The sequence below is a fragment of the Pseudophryne corroboree genome, chromosome 5, assembly GCF_028390025.1.
Source record: "Pseudophryne corroboree isolate aPseCor3 chromosome 5, aPseCor3.hap2, whole genome shotgun sequence".
NCBI classification, from domain to species: domain Eukaryota; kingdom Metazoa; phylum Chordata; class Amphibia; order Anura; family Myobatrachidae; genus Pseudophryne; species Pseudophryne corroboree.
In genome coordinates, this window is record NC_086448.1 from 612,276,814 (window position 1) to 612,303,277 (window position 26,464).

The window sequence follows — 26,464 nt, forward strand, 5'->3', positions numbered from 1 at the left end:
TATAATTAAAGATGTATGTAAATACAGATAAGAACAGCTATTTCCAAGTAATTATGCCATCTTAAAATATAAATGCTGATGGTGATATCATTTACTTTTCAAATCACTATTAATCATTGAAAATATAGTAATTATTTACATACTTAAAAAAATAATATACTAAAACACAAACATTAGTATCCACAGACCATTGTGGGAATTTTTTGGCCTAAGGTTGTATAATTATTATTTCACTCATCTTTGAATTAATGCAGAACAATGTGATGTGTCAGAGTAATGCTTAATTAGAAGCATTTGTTTGTGGATAGATTTACTGATGTCTGTTCAAATTTGCATTCATAATCACAAAGAAGTTGCCAAAGAAGCAAGAAGTAAGGCCAAGGAACAAATACAGCAAGTTTATCAGAACAAAGCGTGTCCTCTCTCTCCAATAGTGCTTATTTACAGAACCTAATTCAGAAGCCATAAAATAGGCTTATTGCCCTTGAATAGCAAGATGGAGGCATTTATATTTTGATGACTCAATTATACAGATCTGCTCTGGAGATCCTTACTTTTTGTATGTTTTAGGTATATGACCTAGGAATCTAATTAGGGGTAGATCTAGATTGTTCTTTTAGAAGGGGCAAATGTAGACACATATACAATTATATTAAAAGTCCCATCCCTCACAATTGCACTAAAAGCACCCACCATCCACCAATATACCTTGCAAGAGAGAAATTGGTGGGCAAATATAGCAAGGGAGAGGGGAGGAACGGATTACTATGATCAATGGCTATAAGGTGGCACATCTTGGGGGAAGGGTAGGGGCCAGCTCATGGAAAGCATACTGTGCAACTTGAGTGCATGCCAAAATAAATATGTATGTCGCCAGGATTATTCTTTCGGTACTACAGGTGCAATAGAGTTGGCCCTTTGGAACTATCCATGGATTCCCAGCCATAGATGGTATCCCTTCTCCTCTGCCTTTCACTTTACATTTTTCTGTTTCACAAAACCTGATTGTATTACCAGTTGCTGATTGTTTTACCTCTGTTTCTCACCTGACAAATCAAGGGCATGGTCAGAATGTATAAACCCCTCAGCTTCATGAGGCTTTGCCGTTACTATAGTCTCCTCGCTGTGCAACTAAACTGTAAAACCTTCCTGACCGTTTTTTTTATCAATATTGAATTTGGCTTATCTTGTACATTACTCCTCTGTGTCCTGCCTCTAAGTTTTGGCTTGTTCCTGGATAACCACTTTCCTTTGGCTTTGATACTGTGTTTGTCTGATATCAGGGGCCTCTGGTGAAGACTGAATAGGCAATTATGCTTTATGCTTCAGTATGGCCAGTGCCCATTATCGAACCACACAGGTTAAACATCTTAGTCCTGCACTTACACTCTTTTATTTGTCAGAAAAACCTTCAATAGCATGTGGAATTTATTTATTTCTTAGATACTAAAGGGCCTTTATACAATCACATATGAAGTAGCCACTTCCTTCAATAATACCTTGTGATACAGAGGCCTCTGCAGCTTTTCCTCAACATTATTTGAAATCTCAATGTTTAAAAAAATATAAAAACTTACTGCAAGGATGTCCTAAGACTTTCACCTCATCTATTGCTAGGTATCCATGTTGTTCTGATGTCATAACTTCAAAGAACACCTGTAAAATAAAAATCAAGCTAAAGTCACACTGTCTTATTTAAAATGCACTGAACATATAATCTTAAATATCAATAAACTACCATTAGCATCATTAGATTATACAAGTACAGTATACTAACACATGCACACAAATTTTAGCAGTATGTCTGCCAACAATGGGGGTCATTCCGAGTTGTTCGCTCGTTCTTTTTTTGTCGCAACGGAGCGAATAGTCGCTAATGCGCATGCGCAATGTCCGCAGTGCGACTGCGCCAAGTAAATTTGCTATGCAGTTAGGAATTTTACTCACGGCATTACGAGGTTTTTTCTTCGTTCTGGTGATCGTAATGTGATTGACAGGAAGTGGGTGTTTCTGGGCTGAAACTGGCCGTTTTATGGGTGTGTGCGAAAAAACGCTACCGTTTCTGGGAAAAACGCGGGAGTGGCTGGAGAAACGGAGGAGTGTCTGGCCGAACGCTGGATGTGTTTGTGACGTCAAACCAGGAACGACAAGCACTGAACTGATCGCAGATGCCGAGTAAGTCTGGAGCTACTCAGAAACTGCTAAGAAGTGTCTATTCGCAATTCTGCTAATCTTTCATTCGCAATTTTGATAAGCTAAGATTCACTCCCAGTAGGCGGCGGCTTAGCGTGTGCAAAGCTGCTAAAAGCAGCTTGCGAGCGAACAACTCGGAATGACCCCCAATGTGTGTCTATAAATTTCTGCAAAAATGCAGTAGCAGTGTTCTGCCAGTCTCATACCCTGACGTAATACAGATGTTACAAGTCATGTTATCAACAGTGCAGTTACATGTACACAGAGTTGACAGTCATTTGGTGTCTTGAATGAGATTTATAGGTAAGCAGCCTATTGTTTCACTACAAATTAGAGGCAGCACTGTGGCACATTGTGAATAAACAGTAAAGTAATGCTTGACATACTCATTAATATTGGTTTTATTCCAGGGTTGCTCTTGAAATCAGACATCCCAAACATTCCACTTCTTTCAATAATGTACAGTACATGATCTTTTCCCCTGTCAGTATGTAGGAAATTTATCAAAGTTTGAAGAGAAATAAAGTGGAGCGAGATAAAGTACCAACCAATCATCATCTCCTGTCATTTTGTAAGCACTGTAAAATGACAGAAGTTGATTGGTTGGTATTTTATCTCTTTCCACTTTATCTCTCTTCAAGCTTTGTTAAATCTCCCCCTATATGAGAAACTGTGCAATAATAGGGGAAGTGCATGGTGATTGGTTCACTCAATGAACAATCAGCACAAGCTCCTTTTCATCAGCATTGGTAGAGTGAGAGCGGTGGTGAGGTGATGTGTTACTGAGAGTGCACATCTTGTCTCATAGAAGGAAGGGCCCTATTCAGCCTAAATAATGGCATCTGCCCTGTGTAGGCAACACTCTAACAACACTCCTAACAACAAAAAACGCCAATGAGTTATAAACCATTATAACAAAAATGATGAATAAATAAGATAAATTATATATTGCTACCCCAATACACATGAAATAAGAAAATTGATGAGGTGAGCAATTCATATTTTTTAGGGTTTCAAAAGTAGTTGTTGTTTTTTTCCAGGAGGCCTCATATAATTTATAGGTAGGTTTACCATACCATCCCTTTAAACCGGAAGGCTCATGGATTACATAGGTTTTGTAGCTGATTAAAACCAAGTGAGATGCAGGCTTGAAGTCAGCCAGACACAGAACCTGTGCAATTCATTAGTGTCCTGGTTTAAAGGGATAGGGCGGGATTTACTATAAGCAATCGCCGCCTCTCGCCGCCTACCGCAGCGATACTAATCGCATATGTACTAACTAATGCGGTATAGAAGGCCCCCCGCGATGATGTCTGCCGGGGTCGGCGGGGGTCTCCGTCACCTCCCAGACTTTTTTTTAGGAAACCATCAGGTCATATATATAATATCCAAGTAGCACCATGAAGTGCTCACACACTTCTGACAGTAGATTTTGGCTGACTAGTTATGTAGATGAGAAGACATCACTATGACACATTACTCTACTCTATAGACTATGTGCCTTATTTAGTATGGTGATTTTTGAGGTATAAATATAATGTATGTGTTTCAAAATGTGTCACTAACTAATGTTGTACATAACTTAGACTTGCAGCCTATTATGCCTGAAGAAACAAAATGGGGGTGGGCAAGCATTACCACATCATGCCCCCTGCGAATGCATGCTCAGCGTCACATCTCAGGAGTACTTCTCTTGCAACTACTGGTGGGCTGATGTAAAGATATGTGAAGGGCATTATGAAGATATATGAAGGGGATGAGAATGACCAACAACTAGCTACTGCATATGTCTGAAAGGCTTCAGCCCAACCTCTCCCAAATACACACCCTTTATATCCCACTAGTCACCAGACCATCAAAATGATGGAACAACATAACAGTAATGCCAGTGCCGACGGCTGTGCGCACCTGAACGGAGCAACACTTGAACTGCTCTGTCGGGGCGCTATCTAGTGGCAGCTAGAGCGCAAAACACTTGAATTCGCACCATAGAGATGAGGAGAAAACTTAGTCTTTATTATATAGAATGTCCATCATAAGCCAAACAAAAGTCTTATCTATTCCCCATCTCATCCGAAAAAGGAGTGAACTTCTAATAACACCCTGCCTATTTCTTAACTTGCTGAAGTTGACAAATATTAAGATCAGTCTTCTTTTCTACTTTGACCTGGAAAACTTCATCCTTGGCATCAAGTCTTATTCACTAATTATATTGCATGTAAATTGAATTATTTGTCATTTCTATGATTGACAATTAGGCATATTCCTATGCTAATGTGAGGTGCAAGTATGCATATATGTATGCCTAAAGCAGAGGTGGCCATACTGTACCGTGATATAGTATACATATGCCTGTAAATACATTTTTGTATCGGTATAATACATGTATATTCAGAGCGAAAGATGCATGAAATGCTGTACGAAAGCCTATGTGCCTTGCACTGTGCCCAGTCTCTGATATGTGAGGAACAATAAGTACAATAAAGAAGAGAAATATGTCTATTCAAGATGGCTGCATGCGACTCAATGCTAATGGGGATCCTGTTCTCCACCACTGTCCTTATATCAACAAGAAGTACAGAACATTATTGTATCTGAAACACTAAACTGTCTAATGGCTTACGTGCTTAAGAGTATACTATTAATACTATTTTGATAGTTCATGTAGAACACAGGCCATGGGTGGTCTGCCATATAAAAAACAAAACAAGAGTGAGGACAGAAGCACCTCACATGAGCTCCTGCTACCTAAGGGCTTAAAATTCAATTATACCCCCATAAAAGTACCCTGCTGCCACCTCCACATACCTTACTGCCTCTGCCCTCGGTGGCCTCCAACAGGGAAGCGAGCTGCGGAGTCGGGAGGCGGCCTAGGCTGTCTCTGCGGACTGTGGCCTTCCCCTACTGGTGAAGCCGGAGCCTCGATTTTGGCGCCTGGCGGGGCCGGGTTCCGGAGCTCTCGGCGGGAGCCGGGAAACCACCTTCGGCCCTTCTAGACCTGCTGTGCTGGGCTGCGGTGACCTCGTCCACCCCCCGTGGGCCCCCACTGCGGAGCTGTGTGGCCGACGAACGGGGCCTGCGTCCTCCGGCTACCTCCGGCCGTCGAGGCCTACCACGCAACCTGCAGCCGGGGCCTGGAGTTTGGGGATACCCCGGCCGGGAGCTCCGGGACCGGAGCGCGGCCGCACCGGAACCCCTAGGACCTCGGACCTTCCTCCCCTGGCTTGGCTGAGCACCCCCTGGCACCTGGAGAGAGCCTCAGCACCTCCACCAGCCCCACAGGAGATATTTGAGGAGGGTGGGCTGCCCTGTGTGAGCTGCGGCGGCCATCTTGGATTCCCGGGCCATATGCTGGAGGGAGCTGTGCACACATAAGGGAAGCCCATAAAAGCTGTAAAACACGTCCAGCGGGCTGACTTACCTTCAATACCTGGTCCACTTGGAGGGTGGTGAGTACCTGCTGTTGCCACAGCAATCATTCCCGATCTGCACCCCTGCCCCATAAAATCCTGTGACACGAACCCGGAACCTCCATTTTGCTTTCTGGCATCTAGCCAGGGTGAAGATAAATTGCATTATACCACACACTTCTCACCCGTGCAGGCCCACAGATTCTGCCCGCAGTGGCGACAACCATGAAAGAGCTTTAATATCCACGGGGTGTGCCAGGGCCACGGGATGAAGGGTTAAGCCGCAATCTACCTCGACATCGGAGCTGACGCCTGGGAAAGCCCAGGCCCCGACGTCATGACACTCGGATCTATATGTTCCCGACCCATTCTTAAGATGAGTTAACGCAGGATAATAAAGTGCCATAACTAAGCAATACGAATCTATCTATAACGCTCTGGCACACTATTCCCAACTCAACGGCTAGGTCACCTGAAGAAGACAAATTTATCCCCCTCGGGAGGTCGCTACGGTGAGCTACTTGATTTACAATAACAGAAATCAGGAACACGAAATAATTTTGAATACCGATCAACTAACCTGACAAGACACCATCCTCCGCCCCCCGACCTTCCTGGGGCTTTCACTATTCATCCCACCAGCCGCATAGGAGACCGGTGCACACCTAAAACGGACAGCAGTCTGACCTCCCCGGACTATCCGTTTAACGTACGGACCCTGAGCTGTGTCCCCCCGTCAACAATTTTGTCATTCCCTTTTCTTTTTCACCTCCACCTTCACCCCCCCCCTTTTTTTGTATATATATGCCACTATGTCTAAAAATAAAAAAGCAACACAAGTCCCGACTAACTTCTTTGGCTCAAAATCTAAGGGCCCACAGAACCCCAACATGTCCGCAGGCTCCCCCCCCTCTCCGTGCTCATCGGAAACAGGTATCGACCCTCAGATACAGGCGGTCATGTCGAGCCTACTGGAGGGGGTACAATCTGCGTTCAAACAGGAACTCTCGAACGCCATAGCCGACTTTAAATCAGACCTTACAGCCCTTGGCAATCGAACGGACACATTGGAAACCAAGACAGACGATCTCTGTCGCTCCCAACACCGACTTGACAGTGAGCTCACTAGATTGCACGAAGAAATGGAGACCCTCAAAGAGCGACAAGAGGACCAAGAAAATCGCTCGCGTAGAAATAATCTACGCATACGCGGCATCCCAGAATCGGTCCTCGGAACAACGCTGCCAGCATTTCTGAGAGATTTCTTCACGCACATAACACCAGACCTCACAGACGAAGAATGCCTCTGCGACAGGGCACATAGAGCACTCCGTGCAAAACCGTCTCCTGCCCAACCACCCAGGGATGTTATTATCCGTTTCCATTATTTCCGTTCGAAAGAGAAAATTTTGTCCTCCGTTCGAGACTCACCGGAGACTCTGTTTAAGGGCATGCAACTACAGATTTATCAGGACCTAGCCCCCTCCACGATCCAGAAACAGCGGGACCTCCAGCCGGTCACCCGGATCCTGCGTCAACATCAGATCAGATACAGATGGGGATTCCCTTTTCAACTCCACGTCTCGGTCAACAACTTTGTCCACTCAGTCAAGACCCTAAACCAGGGACAGGAACTACTGGCAAAGTTAGATCTCCTCCCAGCATCACCCGTAGTAGAATCTGCGACTTCTTCATCGAAAACACCGCACCCTCCGCCACCCCTTCCCGACTGGACGAGGGTGACCCGACAGCGTAACGTGGACAAAGACCCTCCCTGACTTGGGGAGCCCCCCACTGTGGATCATATACGTCATGCTGGCGCAACACTTATGCGCATTGAACTGAGCCAAAGTCGTGGATGACCCGACCCCCATCCTTTTGCCAGTATCGTAATTATCTTCTGTTATTGCTGTTATAACTAAACCATACTTGCTTGCACCCCTGTGGTTTATCCTCCCCCCCACCCGTTTATATATTTTTTTTTTTGTGTGTCTCTCCCTCCCTCCCTCCTTTCTCCCCCTTCCCCCTCCCCATTTCGAATTTACGTTTGAATTTCTTGTTGTCTGGACACAGTTCTCACTGTCCTATACTGTAATATGTCCGATATAGTTAAAAAGGCTGACCCCGACCCTTGTGGCCCGGGCACCCTAGGCCCTCCCACATGGTACCCTGGTTACCCCCCCATAATCCCTTACTGTTGCTTACAATGTTACTGGTGCAATGCTTTTTCCCTGGCGGTCCCCGAATGGGACCCACAACTTTAGGGATGTTTCCCCGTTTGGGGTGTTTCTTTTTCCTCTCTATTTTCCTCTTTCTTTCCCTCCTCTGGCGACCTCTGCCTGACCTTCCCGCTCCTTCTCTTGCTAGGTCCGGAGGGGTGGCCCTCTCCTGGCGCGGGCGGTACGTTACTGGACCTTTAGGGCAATATGTCATACTCCCCCATGTAAACAGCCATGTCCCTTAAAATATTCTCGGCCAATGTAAATGGCCTAAACTCCCCTAGGAAACGCACCGTGTTCCTGAGCGCCTGCAGACGTGAGAAAATCGACATAGCATTTCTCCAGGAAACGCATCTCACCGGTCCCCATACCCAGCTTAAGGGCAAATGGTTCTCCCAGTCCTACTTTGCTTCGGCAGACTGTAAAAAAAGGGTGTGTGGCCATATTAGTTCGCCGTAACATCCCGTTTATTCACTCTAGGACAGTGACAGACCCAGAAGGACGTTTCCTCATGGTAATGGGCACCCTCCGCTCAACGGCTCTCACACTGGTCTCCACCTATGCCCCCAACCAAGACCAGTCCCTGTTTTTCGACTCTCTTTCTAAACGCTTATCACGGGAAGCACAAGGAAGCATTATTATGGGTGGCGATTTTAACACCATAATCGACCCCCTGCTAGACAGATCTGCCCCCCCCCCCTCATGCTTCTATAACAACCCTCCCTCGGGCCTCCCGCACACTTACCGCCATCATGAAACATCATGGCCTCTGTGACACTTGGCGTTCCCAACACCCTCACACCAAAGATTTCACGCATTTTTCAGCCCCACACCATCACTACTCCAGGATCGATATGATCCACATCTCCTCTGCCCTCATACCACTGATTTCGGGCACGGGCATTACACCTCTGTCATGGACGGACCACGCTGGGGTCTATCTCCTCATAGATATATACTGCGCGCCGCGTAAGAGATACAAATGGCGTCTGGACGACTCGCTTTTACAACACCCCTCAGCACTAGAGGAAACCAGACTAGCAATCACACACTACTTCACCGAAAACACATCCCCCGATATCTCACTCAATGTTCTCTGGTAAGCCCACAAAGCTACGATTCGCGGAGCCTTATTAGCAAAATCGTCAGCCCTTAAGAAAAAAGCCGCGCAGGAGATATCCTCCCTCGAAGCAGAAATAGCCACCCTCCTATCCAAACATAAAGCATCCCCCAATCCTTCCCTGCTCACTCAGATAGATTTCCCTCCGGGGACAACTTAACACCCTTCTTTCCAATCGCGCGGCATTGATACTCCGGAAGCTGCAACAACGCTTCTATGATAAAATGGATAAAATAGACACCCTACTGGCCAACAAACTACGCCGCAAGCAAGCGTTGGGTGCAATAGATAAATTGTATTCGTCACGAAAGGGAACCTATACATATGACCCTGAAGTGATGGCCGAAGAATTCCGTTTGTTTTATAGCTCCCTTTATAACCTACCTGACCCACCCCAGCAGTCTCCTGAAGAGACGGGGGGAGTGCGCTCATACTTGTCTGATACTCCCCTCCCAACCCTGTCGGATTCTCAGTCGGAAGCCCTTAATTGTCGAATCTCGGAGGAGGAGACATTAGCCGCCATACGATCAATGCGCTCGTCGGCCGCCCCAGGCCCGGATGGTTTCACAGCCCAATATTATAAACTTTTCGCGAAGGAGCTGACCCCACACCTAACCTCCCTATTTAACGGTGTTTTTAAGGGAGCCTCCTTCCTGCCAGAGACCACCCGAGCCGATATAGTGGTAATCCCAAAGCCCGACTAAGACCCGACTAGCTGCCTGAACTACAGACCGATTTCACTATTGAATGTCGACCTGAAGATTTACGCGAAAATATTAGCTAACCGCCTGGGGCCTTTGATGCCCGGTCTGGTCCACCCGGACCAGGTCGGCTTCATCCCTGGACGCCAGGCACCTGATAACACCAGAAGGGCTAATAATCTAATATATTCGATTCAAAAAAGGAAATCTCCCTCTCTCATCCTGGCTCTCGATGCGGAAAAGGCCTTCGACCGTATATCGTGGTCTTTTGCCTTTGCAGTCCTTGGCAAACTGGGATTTTCCGGAGAATTTTTGGAAGGGATCAAAGCACTTTACCGCTCCCCATCGGCCCAGGTTATGGTTAATGGTGCCTCTTCCTCCAGTTTTGAGATTGCCAACGGTACCAGACAGGGATGCCCCCTTTCCCCGTTAATTTTCGCACTAATCATGGAGCCCCTAGCAGCAAGAATCCGCAACAACAATTCTATTCGTGGAATATCCACAGGCCTATCCGAACATAAGATAGCGTTATATGCCGACGATGTCCTGATCTCCCTCACAGACCCAGCCCAATCTCTCCCCGCCCTCTTATCTGAGATCACCTCATACTCCCAGCTTTCTGGATATAAAATAAATGTTAATAAAACAGAGGTCCTCAACTTTTATATCCCAGTAGATCTCAAACAGGACCTCCAGAACATCCTCCCATGTAACTGGTACACAAAGAAAATCAAATACCTCGGCGTGTACCTGACCCACCATCACCACCAACTTTTCCAAGCAAACTATCCCCGTTTATTGCAGACAATCAAGGAAGATTTGGTGGAATGGTCCAGCTACTTTATATCATGGATAGGCAGAATTAACTCCGTCAAGATGAGCGTACTCCCCCGGCTTTTGTATTTATTTCAGACCCTCCCGATTTACGTCCCTACCTACGTGTTCAAGACCCTGCAACGCCAATCCTCCCTTTTTATCTGGAACCATAAGCGTCCCCGCGTTAGACTTAAATTGCTTCAACGCCCCTCCAGAGGCGGAGGCCTGGGAATCCCGGACTTTAAGAAATATTTTTATGCTGCACAATTTGCTCAGTGCGCACAATGGTGCAACGAGGGAGGGACACGAAAGGTCTGGGTGGGGATAGAGGCAGAGGAAACGGGCCTAGCTACATTATCCTCCCTACTGTGGCTTCACCGGAATCAACGCCCACGCGCGGCCCTCTCGCACCCCGTAGTAAGCCGTTCATTAGCGACATGGGATCTAACAAATAGACGGTTCAATTTAGCCCCATACCCATCTCCGCTAATTCCATTATTTCACAACCCAGCCTTTCCTCCAGGCATGGGTAAAGCCTCGCATACATGTTGGCGCTCGAGTGGTATATTATACGTTAACGATATTACTTCCAATGCCACTTTCCCACAATTCGCGGATATCCGTGAGGGAACAGCAATCCCCTCTTCGGATTTCTTCCGCTTCCTACAAATCAGACACTTCCACTCCACCATTACCAACACCCTCCTCCACAGACACTTATCTCCCTTCGAATACATTTGCTGGAAACGCACCAACACCAAGGGCCTCATATCAGATATTCACATCTTACTTGACGACTACCCCAACACATCCCAAGCCCCCCACGAAGCAGCATGGGAAAAGGAACTGGGAGTAACTATAGACAATGAAGACTGGGTAGATATATGGGACAATGCTGCCTCCAGCTCTATCTGTGTGAAAATTAAAGAAAACATATATAAACTACTCTACCGCTGGTACTATGTCCCAGCTCGTCTACACACTATGTTCCCCAACACCCTAGATGGTTGCTGGAGGGGGTGCACGGACAGTGGCTCTTTCTTACACATATGGTGGGCCTGCCCCAAAATTCACAAAATATGGGGTGAACTCATTATATTGCTTTCGCGCTTATTTGATATCTCTATCCCCCCTGACCCCCAATACTTCTTGCTCCCCATGTCCCTTCCAATCCTCAATAGACATCAAAACAAACTATTTCGACATGTAGTTTCGGCAATGACATGCCAAATTGCTACAGACTGGAAGAACCTGACACCCTCACCAATGCCGGTGATAATCTCCCGAATATGGTATGTCCACAAAATGGAATATATGACCGCAGTCAAACGTAACACTTCGAAACAATTTGACAAAGTATGGTCCCCGTGGCTAAACCTACAACAAGCCTCCTCCCCATTTGTAGCCTGACACGATACCCCGCGGTCCGGCCCGCCTCCTGCCCCGGAGGGCCACCCCCCCCCCCCCCCCTCTACTCCCCCTCCTTCTCTCTCTGACTGGAGGCTCTTAGCCTCACCTGCTTTTCTGCCCCCTTTTACTCGATTTCTGAGTACTCTTTTCTTCTCATTGCCTCCGCTGACTCTCTATGACGGAAGGCCAATCCGTCGCCGAGAGTTCCCCACCGCATACATCTTAATTTTACTCTTTTAAAATAAGGGGAAAACAAAAACAAAAAAAAGGATCAATTATTCTGTTGTTGTAACAATTCATTGTAACTATATTTGTTCTTTAAACACCCAAATTGTCCGGGTGCTCTGTTACCAATGTAATCTTATTTTGATCCACCCAATAAATCGTGTTTAAAAAAAAAAAAAAAAAATTTTTTTTTAGAGCTGCACTGCAGCATTTGCTTTCTAAGTAAGGACTGTCCTAGTTAACTACCGAAGCATTGATGCCAATCACTTGACACAACAGGGGTCTTCAACGCAACCCAGTAAAAGTGTAATGGAGGGAAAGCTAGTAGACTAGATAAAAGAGCTTTCTGCTCTGTTTGCCTTTAAAAAAAATTTTTTAAATACATTAAAAAAATAAGAATAATAAAATAAAAAAACCTTCTCTTTGTGTTTGCCAAGTATCCTCTAATTAAATCCCAGGGAGAAAATAATGGTGTCTAGAGCGGTAAATGGTCTCTAGCTATAAGAGAAGCTGTCTGTGCAGATGCATTAATATCATGAATGTACTGTTGTGAATAAAATGAAAACCTCCTAGTGCTTAAGGCTCTTTTGCTCAATCAGCCAGTTTATGAGTTTATCAATATCTGGAATAGTTAATGAACCATCTGCCCCTTATAGAACAAGGCACTGGCAGACATGTGGCTATGAATGTCACTGCTATCTAAAAGGGAGGTGTAGCTGGGAAGGGATCGCCTATCATGGAGGAGATCAATATTATAGATCTGCCCGGCTGGATTCTGGTTTCTGGTCTTGCTGTTCTACTGAGTCTATCTTGGCAATGCATAGGGCCTAAATTTGTTAGCAGTTGGGCAAAACCATGGGGGTCATTCCAAGTTGATCGCTCGTTGCCGATTTTCACAGCGCATCGATCAGGTAAAAAAATGGCAAAACTGCGCATGCGTATGCACCGCAATGCGCAGGCACGTTGTACGGGTACAAAGCGGGAGTGTTTGGAAAAACACAGGCGTGTCCGGGCGTTTGCAGGGCGGGTGTCTGATGTCAATTCCAGACACAAACAGGCTGAAGTGATCACAAGGGCTGAGTAAGTCCAGACCTACTCTGAAACTGCACAAAATGTTTTTGCAGAGCTTGGCTGCAAAGGTGTTCGCACACTTGCAAAGCGACAATACACTCCCCCATGGGCGGCGACAATGCGTTTGCATGGCTGCTAAACGTTGCTAGCGAGCGATCAACTCGGAATGGGGGCCCATGTGCACTGCAGATGTGGCAGATATAACATGTGCAGAGAGAGTTAGATTTGGGTGGGTTATATTGTTTCTGTGCAGGGTAAATACTGGCTGTTTTATTTATACACTGCAATTTAGATTTCAGTTTGAACACACCACACCCAAATCTAACTCTCTCTGAACATGTTACATTTGCCCCCCCTGCAGTCAGGGCCGGTGCAAGGTTTCTCGACGCCCTAGGCAAAACTTCAGCGTGCTGCCCCCCCCAACGCCCTCCCTCCCAAACCACACACCAGTACCTACTATCCAGCTATTCAGGTGAAAGTGTGGAGGTGGCATCTTAGAAGTTCAACAGCCACAGTCTGCATGCATTAAGTTAAACAAGGATGCATCTCTCAGAGTTATCCTTAATTTTATGATAAGCAGACCCCCCTAGATCCTGGCGTCCCAGGCAGCTGTCTAATGGTAGAGCCGTCCCTGTTCCTACCGCTTTGTCTGTTATAACCCAGTTTTGTTCTATTACTGTTTCCAATTATAAAGCACAACAGAATAATTAGAAACTCATTAATAATAATAATAATAATAATAATAACAACTTGCAAGGTCACAGAAGTAGGCGGACAGTGGGCCTGATTACGAGTTGATCGCACGAAGCTGCTTTTTGCAGCCTGTGCGATCAACTATACTCCACCTATGGGGGTGGGTTTTTTCCCATAGCAGGGCTGCGATCGCTTGTGCAGCCCTGCTATGGGAAAAAAATTTGTGCAGTTCCTAAGTAGGTCTAGACATACTTACCAGCTGCGACGTTTTCAGCCTATTTGGTCCTGGCTCTGACGTCAAACACCCGCCCTGGACACGCCTGCGTTTCTTCAAACACGCCTGTGTTTTTCTTACCACTCCCAGAAAACGGTCAGAACGCTGTGTTGCCACCCAGGAACACCCATTACGGTAAATTCTCAAACGATCGCCGCTGCAATCACTTTCTTAGTTCTCTTTGTCATTGCTCGGCGAAGCAACGATGCGCATTACAGCCCCCGCACATGCACAATAGTGACCTGGTCGCAGCTGTGCGAGCGAAAGCTTACTACTGCTTGGGCCTCATGAACACTTATCTCTCCTACAATAATTCATCTCACAAAAGATAATGGGTGGGATGTACTAACCTCTTGCGGTACATCCCGCCACTTACGGTGCCGATAATAATAGTATATGTACTAACATATGCCATTAGTATTGTAAAAGCGATGGTGGCCAGTCCTTGGACTTCCCAGTTTATGACCCGGGCATCCGCCTGCCCATGTGCAGAGTGATGCCACAGCCACAGGGGATGCAGGGAGGGATCAGATCAGATCTCCCTGACAGCACCAATGCAGAAAGAAACCCATAGGCTTCCATAGGGTAACGTTTTTGCTGGCATTACCTTCTGCATCGGAAACCCGGCATCTGGCTCTTAGTACATACATACGTACATAAATGCGTTATAACCACAAACCGCATGGGAAATGCGTAAATATATATATATATATATATATATATATATATATATATTGTGTACTGGAAAGATATCAGCGCCACGGATGCAGTATCTTATATGTTAACACTAGAATGGGAACCCTGCAAGTAGTGTGCAAAAATCTGCTTAATGTGTTGGCACTCCCTTTAGTATATCAGGGTGTCAGCTTGTTACCTCAAATAGATATAGGTATTGGTACCGTTACCTATGGAAGTGTTTATGTGGACAAAGGATGAGGCGGTAGAGAGCGACCAAAGGTGCCGAATAAATGCTAAAAGCAGAGTAGTGATATAAAAAATGTGTACAAATTTATTGCAGTGGGACGCACTATACAAAACTGGTTATAAAAACATACAAGCTCATATGAAAACCTATTTATATGACCCATATAAAAAAATACAATTAAAAAGATTAATAAAATTTAAAAAAGAAAAGAAAGGAGCATGGTGACATAAAACTATATGTATTACTTAAAAAACTTTGAAGTATCACTTTAGCACAGAGGGTAAAAAATACTTAAAAAGTTTAAAAAGCACAAAAAGAAATAAAGGCGTTCAAAAGGATATAAAAGAGGAATCGAATAGCTTAACTTGTGGTGAGGTTAGACCAAAGAGTAGCACCCAACGCGTTTCGTCCTATCTGGACTTCATCAAGGGGTGATTTATATATACAGTGCTGTAACTAGACATTTTGGTGCCGTGTGTCAGAAAAGGAATTGGTGCCCCATCTCCCACATATTTAAAATAGGCACAGTGCTCGCCAAAGATGCGCGGCAAAAATATAGGCACGTGGCTTTATGGGGGAGGGGCATGGCCACATAATAGTACCAATTCACATTACACGTCTTGTCCTTATTCACATAACACAGTAGTACAACTTATACATGTTACACCATGGTAGAGCTCCATATACACATTATGCCATGGTAGAGCCCCTTACACACATTACACCACAGTAGAGGACCTTATACACATTACACCACAGTAGAGAGCTTGATCCACATTATGCCAGGTAGAGCCCACATTATGCCAGGTAGAGCCCTGATACACATTATGCCAGATAGAGTGCCCCTGATACATATTATGCCAGGTAGAGCCTCTGATACATATTATGCCAGGTAGAGCCCACATCATGTCAGGTAGTGCCCCTGATACACATTATGCCAGGTAGAGACCTTGATATAAATTATGCCAGGAAGAGCCCATATTATGCCAAGTACAGTCCCTGATGTACCGAGTGAGAGAGAGTGTGTGTGTGTGTGTGTGTGTGTGTGTGTGTGTGTGTGTGTGTGTGTTTGATCCCCCCTCCCTGGAGCACACATATACCCCTTTTCCACTAGTGTAGCACGGGTCGCGGCCGTGTCGCCTGACACGGCTGCGAACCGTGCTACAGCCCCCTGCAGACAGCGCTCACCAACCCGGCAATTGCCGGGTTAGTGACGCGCTAGTGACGCGGCAGGGGCGGCGCTGGGAGATCACATGATCTCCCAGCGCTGCCTTCCCTATGCACTGTGAACGGGAGCCGTGTCGCCTCTCCCCGGTTCTCCCCGCGGTCGCGATGTTGGCTGCAGGCGGAGAAGAAGCACTGCAGGCGCCTGCAGCCAACATCGCGACCGCGGGGAGAACCGGACATACAACTTAAAGACAGCACCACCAGGAGTCCCGAGCGGGACGAAGATGTGTAAGTGAAAAATTTTAAATTTGGACATAAAGGAACTTTCTTGCTAATACCCGGACCCACAGAGGGAGAAGCATCCCCTCCCCCCACTTTTTTCTTTACCGGAGAAAGGAGAGGGAGCGCGCTCTCTCATCTGGACTCAATACATAGGACTTTTTTCATCTTTTTCTTTTTTAACAAAATACTTAGGGTCAGAACAGTGTTTACCAATCGCACCAAGTTCTTTATCTCTATTTATATTCAACGTATTTTTTGTATTTACATTTATTATACATACGGGATCAATTTATTTATTTATTTATTTTATTTGGTTTAAGAAAATCATATTGCTTTCACTCTATACAAATATCTATGCAATTATGTACCTGAGACAGCGATTATAGAAATTACCACCCCTCTGTTTTTATCAACAGTACCACCTAGATTCAGTTTTTAACTTTAAACACTTAATAACACAAATGTGCGACTAGTAAATTACAGATATTTTCTCTGTTGGAATATTTATCCAATCACAAACTTGGTACTGATATTTTTTGCTGTTCTCCCATTTTTATCACTATCCAGTGTTTGTTTTAAACATTTGTCTGTATTATTCTTTTCATATTAAAACATTTAAAATTACTCTATACATTAGTGTTTTTCTCAATATCAAGTAGCGCCACAGGTCCTTGTCTTTTCTATATTTGTGATTGCTAAGAGTCATACATCTTAAAGTGTGGAATAATATATCTCCTCTGTATTAATTTGAATATGTTTTTAATAAATGTTATATGATGGAACATATTATTTTTTTTAAAAGTATTAACCAATTAGGGGTTGGAATAGTGGGAGTTGATGCGACCCCCTGGCGCCAATTCTTCTATTGTTGTATATATATATATATATATATATATTTACATACATATATATATACACATATATACATATATGTATATACATATATATATATATACATACACACACATATATATATATATATATATATATATATATATATATATATTAGCAGCTATAAAGATCGATATATTGACTCTTTCCCGTTTCCAGCAACCCAGCAGGGTATGCATTCGCAGGGAGGGGGGCGGCAGATTATCGTGGGTTGGGTTGGTTGTGATATGTGGGATGCGATCGTACGGCGGGGGTATAATCACTGGGGGGGGGGGGTAATATATATGCGGGATGCAATCGTACGGCGGGGGTGTAATCACTGGGGGGGATATGCAATCGCGGGTGGTGGCGGAGGGCGGGTACAATGCGGCGTGATATCGCGGGAGTCTGTTGCTATGGTGCGGGATTGGAATATGTACAACCTGCCCTGGGTGTTGTCGCGGGTAACAAGAGCCAGCAGCACGAAGCTTACTTTACATGCACAGCACAGACAGTTAGAGCCACTGCCACTGGGTTACTTACTGCCGGGTGGCCGCGGCATCCCTGCTCTTCATCTGTAAAGGAAGTGGAGATCAGCTAAGATCTAAAGCAAGCATGCATCGAAAGTATGGGTGCCGCCCTCCAGTGTCCACCGCCCATAGGCAGCTGCCAAAAGCTGCCTAGCGGTGGCGCCGGCCCTGCCTGCAGTGCACATGGTTTTGCACATTAGAGGAAAATGTTGTTTTGCAATCAAACTCAAATTAGGCCCATAGTGCATTGTAGTATGTACAGTACGTTGTGGAGTTGCTGTAAACAATGGCCCTCATTCCGAGTTGTTCGCTCGCAAGCTGCTTTTAGCAGCTTTGCACACGCTAAGCCGCCACCTACTGGGAGTGCATCTTAGCTTATCAAAATTGCGAACGAAAGATTAGCAAAATTGCGAATAGACACTTCTTAGCAGTTTCTGAGTAGCTCCAGACTTACTCGGCAACTGCGATCAGTTCAGTCAGTTTCGTTCCTGGTTTGACGTCACAAACACTCCCAGCGTTCGGCCAGACACTCCTCCGTTTCTCCAGCCACTCCCGCGTTTTTCCCAGAAACGGTAGCGTTTTTTCGCCCACACCCATAAAACGGCCAGTTTCCGCCCAGAAACACCCACTTCCTGTCAATCACATTACGATCACCAGAACGAAGAAAAAACCTTGTAATGCCGTGAGTAAAATACCTAACTGCATAGCAAATTTACTTGCCGCAGTCGCACTGCGGACATTGCGCATGCGCATTAGCGACTAATCGCTCCGTTGCGAGAAAAATATAACGAACGAAAAACTCGGAATGACCCCCAATGTTACATGAAGAAACAGGAGATACTAGCACTATTTTATCAATCTTCTTTTTATATGACAGTTTTAATAATGCAAGTATCTGGCTAATAAATTCCTTTTCCATTTAATTAACCTGGAGACTATGAGATTATGCAAGAATTACAGGAAAAAAAGGCATTTAACAGAGCTTGAACATATTATCATCTGTACAATACATGGCTATTCGTATTTCAGAGTATCTAGAAATAGGTAAATAATTAATTTAGTAGGTTGCCGGGGCAAATGCTATAAATATTTTTTATTTTAAAAATGATTGCATTTCTGACATTCATTTCTGCATTTCACCTGAACCACATGCTTTTCATATTTGGAGCAAGCCATTTCCTAAGGTCAACCTCTCCGTTCAATTTCAGTTGGTGTAAACCTGCAGTGATTTTTATTAAGTTCCTACTGAGCACAATGTGGTTTATATGTATGAGGTTTGCATTTTGAAGAGAAAAGCATCTATAAATGTACAGGACTCTAGAAACACCTGGATGTTTGAAAGAGACAGGCACATACAGTATTGTGTCTGCCTTCATTTCTCAGGTGAAAATGAGAACAAAGTAGACCATGACCCGAAGCAGAGGTGGAACTACCGCCAGTGCAACCAGTGCGTTGCACTGGGGCCCGCCTCTGTCCAGGGGCCCAAAGCATGTAATGAGTCAAACTGACTCATTGCATGCCGCTGTGTGCTGCGGGCAACCGCTGCCACAAGCACACAGCCGCCCGGAGTGGAGAGGAGCGCAGCGGCACGGGGTAAGGAGGAGGAGGGAGGTGGAGGAGGGAGCCGCAGCAGCACTTTGTTACTGGTGGAGGCGCTGCTGCTGCTGCCCCTCTGCTTCACTATAGGCTGTCTTCTGAGAACAGCCTATAGTGAAGCAGAGGGGCAGCAGCAGCAGCGCCTCCACCAATAACACAGCGCTGCTGCGGCTCCCTCCTCCACCTCCCTCCTCCTCCTTCTCTCCTGCCCAGGAATCGTCAGAAGCTGCACCGAGGAGCCTGAGCCAGCGGAGAGGGTAAGTATAATTCTTCTTTCTTTCTTTCTTTCTGTCTTTCTTTCTGTCTTTCTTGGGATTGCCTGCCGCAATGTGTAAAAATGGGGAATCTGCCTGCCGCAATGTGTAAAAAGGGGGAATCTGCCTGCCGCAATGTGAAAAAAGGGGGAATCCGCCTGCCGCAATGTGTAAAAATGGGGAATCTGCCTGCCGCAATGTGTAAAAATGGGGAATCTGCCTGCCGCAATGTGTAAAAATGGGGAATCTGCCTGCCGCAATGTGTAAAAAGGGGGAATCTGCCTGCCGTAATGTGTAAAAATGGGGACGCTGTCTGCCGTAATGTGTAACAAGGGCACGCTGTCTGCCGTAATGTGTAAAAAGGGGACGCTGTCTGCCGTTATGTATAAAAAGTGTACGCTGTCTGCCGTAATGTGTAAAAAGGGGACGCTGTCTGCCGTAATGTGTAAAAAGGGGGACGCTGTCTGCCTTAATGTGTAAAAAGTGTACGCTGTCTGCCGCTATGTTTAACAAGGGCACGCTGTCTGCCGTTATGTGTAAAAAGTGTACGCTGTCTGCCGCTATGTGTAACAAGGGCACGCTGTCTGCCGTTATGTGTAAAAAGGGGACTCTGTCTGCCGTTATGTGTAAAAAGTGCACGCTGTCTGCCGTAATGTGTAAAAAGGGGGACGCTGTCTGCCGTAATGTGTAAAAAGGGGACGCTGTCTGCCGTAATGTGTAAAAAGAGGAATCTGTCCGCCGTAAGGTGTAAAAGGGTCTCTACCTGGTGTAGTGGTGCTACTGCGCTGCGTAATTTGAATAATGGAGACTACTGTGCACCGTTTTATGAATTGGTATTATTTTGTGGCCACACCCCTTCCCCACGAAGCCACGCCACTATGTATTTTTGCACGCGGCTACGGCGCGCACTGCCCCTGTTTTGCATGCAGGGGTGGGGCTCCGATGCCGTTTCTTGCACACAGTGCTAAAATGTCTAGTTGCGGCACTGTTGCTAGGTATCCAATTCTTTGGCCCTGAGCAGGTCCCCCTCACCAGATCCTCTCCAGGGGTGAGGGGGTGGACTTGGATGGGATGGGGGGGGGGGGGCAAAGCATTTTGTCGCACCTGAGCCCACCGCTCGCTAGTTCCGCCACTGACCCGAAGTATACCCTATCTACCCATTTTCAGTGATGTTTTTAGCAGTGTCAAGTGTCTTTGGAATTCCAGACATTTTATATATTCGCATTACTTTATAACAGTTGTAAAGACCTTGTGGACAGCTTAGTAGGCTTCACGTAAACATGAACATATTATATTTTCCTTTATTGTTCTGTACTGAATTTGTTATTAAACACATGCACCTGATCAATTAGCAGATCTTGGTGTGGCTTTCACCTATAGCAACTCCCATTCCAAAGGAACAATATATAACTGCCCGTATGTGGTTGTCCTGATGATACTTATCTCTTTCCTTGAAGAAGGCTCACTAGTCTCTGTTTCTCTCTGCATACTGTAACTGCTGAGCTGAGCTCTGGAGAAGAGGAAGACGTCCAGGACCAGGGGAGGAGAAGTACATAAATAGGGTAGAGAGAGAAGGGGAACAGACGGACAGAGGAGAGGAAAGGTTCTGGTAACTTTGGGAATAGAAGAGGTGTGGTCTCAGGGAGGAGAGGCAATAGGGACATTCTGACAGCAGCACTTGGTGGCTGTTCACAGAGGAGGGACCAGATACCGAGGGAAAGTCTGACAGATGTTCCATGGCAGCCATAGGCCGAGCGCATGCAGAGGCAAATCCAAGTCTCCTGGTCCCGCATGACCCTGCCACCTTATATCCATGCTTCCCTTAGATTGCAGAATGTCTGTCTGGAACATCCAGAGGACACAGCGATACTGGCTGCTGGTTGCCTTTCCAGGCACGCTGTTAGCCAGAAGCCAGGGCCGTGTGGCAGTAATGGTGCCTCCCACACGGCACTGCACTCTACACAGCAGCACCGCTCGCACGCCACTAGTTGCGGTACTGCCTGCAGGTAACAAACCAATGCACCAGATGATGACAGCAGGATGTAGTACCAAGGATAGCCTGCAGACATAGTATAGCAATATAGAAGAAAAATTACAGAGATACTGCAGGGGAAATCCAATTGATATGTGATTGATGTAACAAGTTATTAGAAGAAATAGCTGATCCAGGCAGAAAGACTAAAGAGGAGCCAGGGTACACATTCCAGGCTGCAAACAAGCAGCAGAGTGGGGTATTGGGGGTACACACACAGTGGTCAGGTATGAAGGCACAACAGCAGACATGATGAGCACAGGAGCACTAGTGTGAAACACTATAACCACCATCGGATCGCAGTTAATTTCCCGACAGACGGGATCCCGGCGGTCAGGAGACCGCCACCGTAATCCCGACAACCCCCCTCCCCTTTTTCTATATTTGTGTATACAGTATATTGTGCACTAAAAGGCAAGGCTTCTTTCTTCTGGTATTGGCACCTCACCCATTTACCTTTAGGAGTTTTAATTAGCAAGGTTCCTGCATTTCAGATCACACATTGATAAGGCCCTATTTAAAGGTAAGACCCGGATAAATGTATATAATGTGATAGTATTAGAAATGTTAGGGACGCATGTGATGAAGACACCTGGTCGCGGTACATGGGCCCATATATTTACGCAAATGTGTGCTAAGAACTTCAATTATAATCCATGTTAATTGTGAGGGTTTATTTAAATTATTCTTACTATCAGTGTTCTTAGTGCTAGGAGTGTGCATCTGCATTTCTCTTCCTTCCTCCAGCATAGTATTAGAAGCCTCAGCATGATTGCAACTCTCAATACTGTATCTTTAGTAATAGGGTGTGCACTCCAGCCCCCCCCCCCCCCCCTTTCCTCAATATTTGTGTATATATTGTATACTGGAAGGCAAGGCTTCCTTCCTCTGGTATTGGCACCCCACCCATTTACCCTCAGGTGTTTTAATTAGCAACGTTCCTGCATTTCAGATCACACATCGATAAGGGCACAATTTAAAGGTAAGACTGGGCTTATGCCGGATACATTTATATAATGTGATAGTATTAAAAATGTAAGGGACCCATGTGATAAAGTCATCTGGTCGCGGTACATGGGCCCGCATATTTGGCCAAATGTGTGATAAGAACTTCAATTATATTCCATGTTAATTGTGAGCGTTTATTTAAATTATTCTTACTATCTGTGTTCTTAGTGCTAGGAGTGTGCATCTGCATTTTTCTTCCTCCAGCATAGTATTAGAAGCCTCAGCATGATAGCACCTCTTAATATCTTTAGCAATAGGGTGTGCAGTCCAGCCCCACCCCACCTCCTTTTTCAACAATTGATTTGCCACATTGAGCAGTGTAAAAACTGCTGCAGCCGACCACCCAACATTCCTCCTGTTCCCTCACAGAAGAGGAATGGCTAAACATCTCCTCCCCAGGGGAGGAATACAGATATCCCGGCCATACTCTGCGACACATCTCCAGGGGTTTATCTAGGGGACCAAGCGCCCCTGGCAAAGTAAGTGGCTGGTGCCCCCACCACCATAATACACACACACACACACACACACACACACACACATACACACACACACATTTGAAATAAGGAAGGCATATCAAAAAAGGGGTGTGGCCTTGTGGGAAGGGGCGTAGCCACACAATGGTACTTCCAATTCAAATTATGCAACACAGTATCATGTTACACTGCACAGAAGTGTCCTTTACTCACATTACACCACACAGTAGTGCCTCTTATTCACGTTATGCCACACAGTAGTACCCCTATAGAAAACACTGTCTATACAAGCAGGAACGGATCTAGACTTTGTGGCTCCCAGGATGAAAGTTTCCTTTGGCGCCCCCCACTCTGACAGGCAAGACAGGGTTAGTGCGCGCCAAAAATAGGGGCATGTAAATGTACCGATTACCATTACACCGCACAGCATTGTCCGTCATTCTCAATACACCACACAGCAGTGTCCGTCAGTCACCTTACACCACACAGTAGTGTCTGTCAGTCACATTACACCACCAGATGTACCCCCAGTAGATGTTCCCCCTAGTAGCGCTGCTTACACACACAAATAAAAAAAAAACTAAAAAACAAACAAACACACACATAATACTCACCAGCCCCGCTCCTGCTTCCGGACCGCTGCAGCCCTCCGTCTCTTGCCACCCGCTCCTCGGATCTATGGGAGAGACGTCTCTCCCATAGCGCCACACAGACACTAGAGGTCAATTGGGACCTCTAGCATCTGACAATGGTGCCGGCTGCAGAGGGTGCTCACACAGACCACAGCGCCTGTTGCAGCTGTGGACTGCGATATGCGGGGTGTGGGTGGACGGCGGGCGTCTGTGTGGTGACTGTGGCCGCGCCCGCAGGCCGCTCTTGTATACAAGGCATATGGGGAATTCAAATAGAAAATGGAAATGTGGACCAGTGCTAATAAATATATTTCTACTTTTATATGGGGAATGTGGTCAAACCACATTTTGCCATTAGTATATCTGATCCTGCCCATAGGCACACACATATACACGTAAGGTACATACACACGGTGCGATGTGGTGTCGCAGCCGATACTGACTATATTGTGCCAAGGCATGTAGTCAGCATCAGCCCTGCTTGCACACACTATATTTTCTTGCAATGCCGATCCCACGGGACCGCGCATCGGCATCGCAAGCTTATACACATGGGGGTAAATTTACTAAGATTCGTATTGTTACCGATTTGGAGAGCAAATCAACACGAATGACATCGAAAGTGTAAAACTGCAACTTTTTGAATTGATTACGACTAATTTACTAAGCTGTCGTAATTGTATTTTTAGTGTTGTCCGATGTCGATGTCATTCGTGTTTTTTTGATGTGTAATGCGGCCGATTTTGTTGTTTTGCGGCCGTGTTCTTAGTGTTTTTTTACAACTGCGTCACATGTCTGTTACGGCAGTGTTTTTTCGTTTCCGGCCGCGTTTTTTTACTAAGTTTCGTTTTTGTCACTCGTCCGTGATTGGTTTTATTCGTGATGGAGGAGTGTCTGTGCACATTACTATAAAAACGCCCCAAAACCGTCCGCACCTCGTGGGTTTAGCTAGTGGAGAGGAGAGAGGAAGGTGTATTAGGAGTTGGTGAGTTTGGTGGAGTTTTTGGTAGTGATGAGCGCCTGAAATTTTTCGGGTTTTGTGTTTTGGTTTTGGGTTCGGTTCCGCGGCCGTGTTTTGGGTTCGACCGCGTTTTGGCAAAACCTCACCGAATTTTTTTTGTCGGATTCGGGTGTGTTTTGGATTCGGGTGTTTTTTTCAAAAAACCCTAAAAAACAGCTTAAATCATAGAATTTGGTGGTCATTTTGATCCCATATTATTATTAACCTCAAAAACCATAATTTTCACTCATTTTCAGTCTATTCTGAATACCTCACACCTCACAATATTATTTTTAGTCCTAAAATTTGCACCGAGGTCGCTGGATGACTAAGCTAAGCGACCCTAGTGGCCGACACAAACACCTGGCCCATCTAGGAGTGGCACTGCAGTGTCACGCAGGATGTCCCTTCCAAAAAACCCTCCCCAAACAGCACATGACGCAAAGAAAAAAAGAGGCGCAATGAGGTAGCTGTGTGAGTAAGATTAGCGACCCTAGTGGCCGACACAAACACCGGGCCCATTTAGGAGTGGCACTGCAGTGTCACGCAGGATGTCCCTTCCAAAAAACCCTCCCCAAACAGCACATGACGCAAAGAAAAAAAGAGGCGCAATGAGGTAGCTGTGTGAGTAAGATTAGCGACCCTAGTGGCCGACACAAACACCGGGCCCATCTAGGAGTGGCACTGCAGTGTCACGCAGGATGGCCCTTCCAAAAAACACTCCCCAAACAGCACATGACGCAAAGAAAAAAAGAGGCGCAATGAGGTAGCTGACTGTGTGAGTAAGATAAGCGACCCTAGTGGCCGACACAAACACCGGGCCCATTTAGGAGTGGCACTGTAGTGTCACGCAGGATGTCCCTTCCAAAAAACCCTCCCCAAACAGCACATGACGCAAAGAAAAAAAGAGGCGCAATGAGGTAGCTGTGTGAGTAAGATTAGCGACCGTAGTGGCCGACACAAACACCGGGCCCATTTAGGAGTGGCACTGCAGTGTCACGCAGGATGTCCCTTCCAAAAAACCCTCCCCAAACAGCACATGACGCAAAGAAAAAAAGAGGCGCAATGAGGTAGCTGTGTGAGTAAGATTAGCGACCCTCGTGGCCGACACAAACACCGGGCCCATCTATGAGTGGCACTGCAGTGTCACGTAGGATGTCCCTTCCAAAAAACCCTCCCCAAACAGCACATGACGCAAAGAAAAAAAGAGGCGCAATGAGGTAGCTGTGTGAGTAAGATTAGCGACCGTAGTGGCCGACACAAACACCGGGCCCATTTAGGAGTGGCACTGCAGTGTCACGCAGGATGTCCCTTCCAAAAAACCCTCCCCAAACAGCACATGACGCAAAGAAAAAAAGAGGCGCAATGAGGTAGCTGTGTGAGTAAGATTAGCGACCCTAGTGGCCGACACAAACACCGGGCCCATCTAGGAGTGGCACTGCAGTGTCACGCAGGATGTCCCTTCCAAAAAACCCTCCCCAAACAGCACATGACGCAAAGAAAAAAAGAGGCGCAATGAGGTAGCTGTGTGAGTAAGATTAGCGACCGTAGTGGCCGACA

The 26,464-nt window shown here is 46.0% G+C and overlaps 1 protein-coding gene across 14 annotated transcripts in view; it reads right to left on the reverse strand.

Annotated features, from left to right (window-relative positions):
• PTPRM (protein tyrosine phosphatase receptor type M) overlaps positions 1 to 26,464 on the reverse strand; it is a 1,209,695-nt gene that overhangs the window by 815,120 nt on the left and 368,111 nt on the right. For all 14 annotated transcript variants that reach the window (XM_063923506.1, XM_063923503.1, XM_063923501.1 and 11 more), the window contains exon 4: positions 1,578 to 1,656. In XM_063923506.1, coding sequence (XP_063779576.1) covers positions 1,578 to 1,656 — 79 coding nt within the window. The remainder of the gene's footprint in view (positions 1 to 1,577; positions 1,657 to 26,464) is intronic.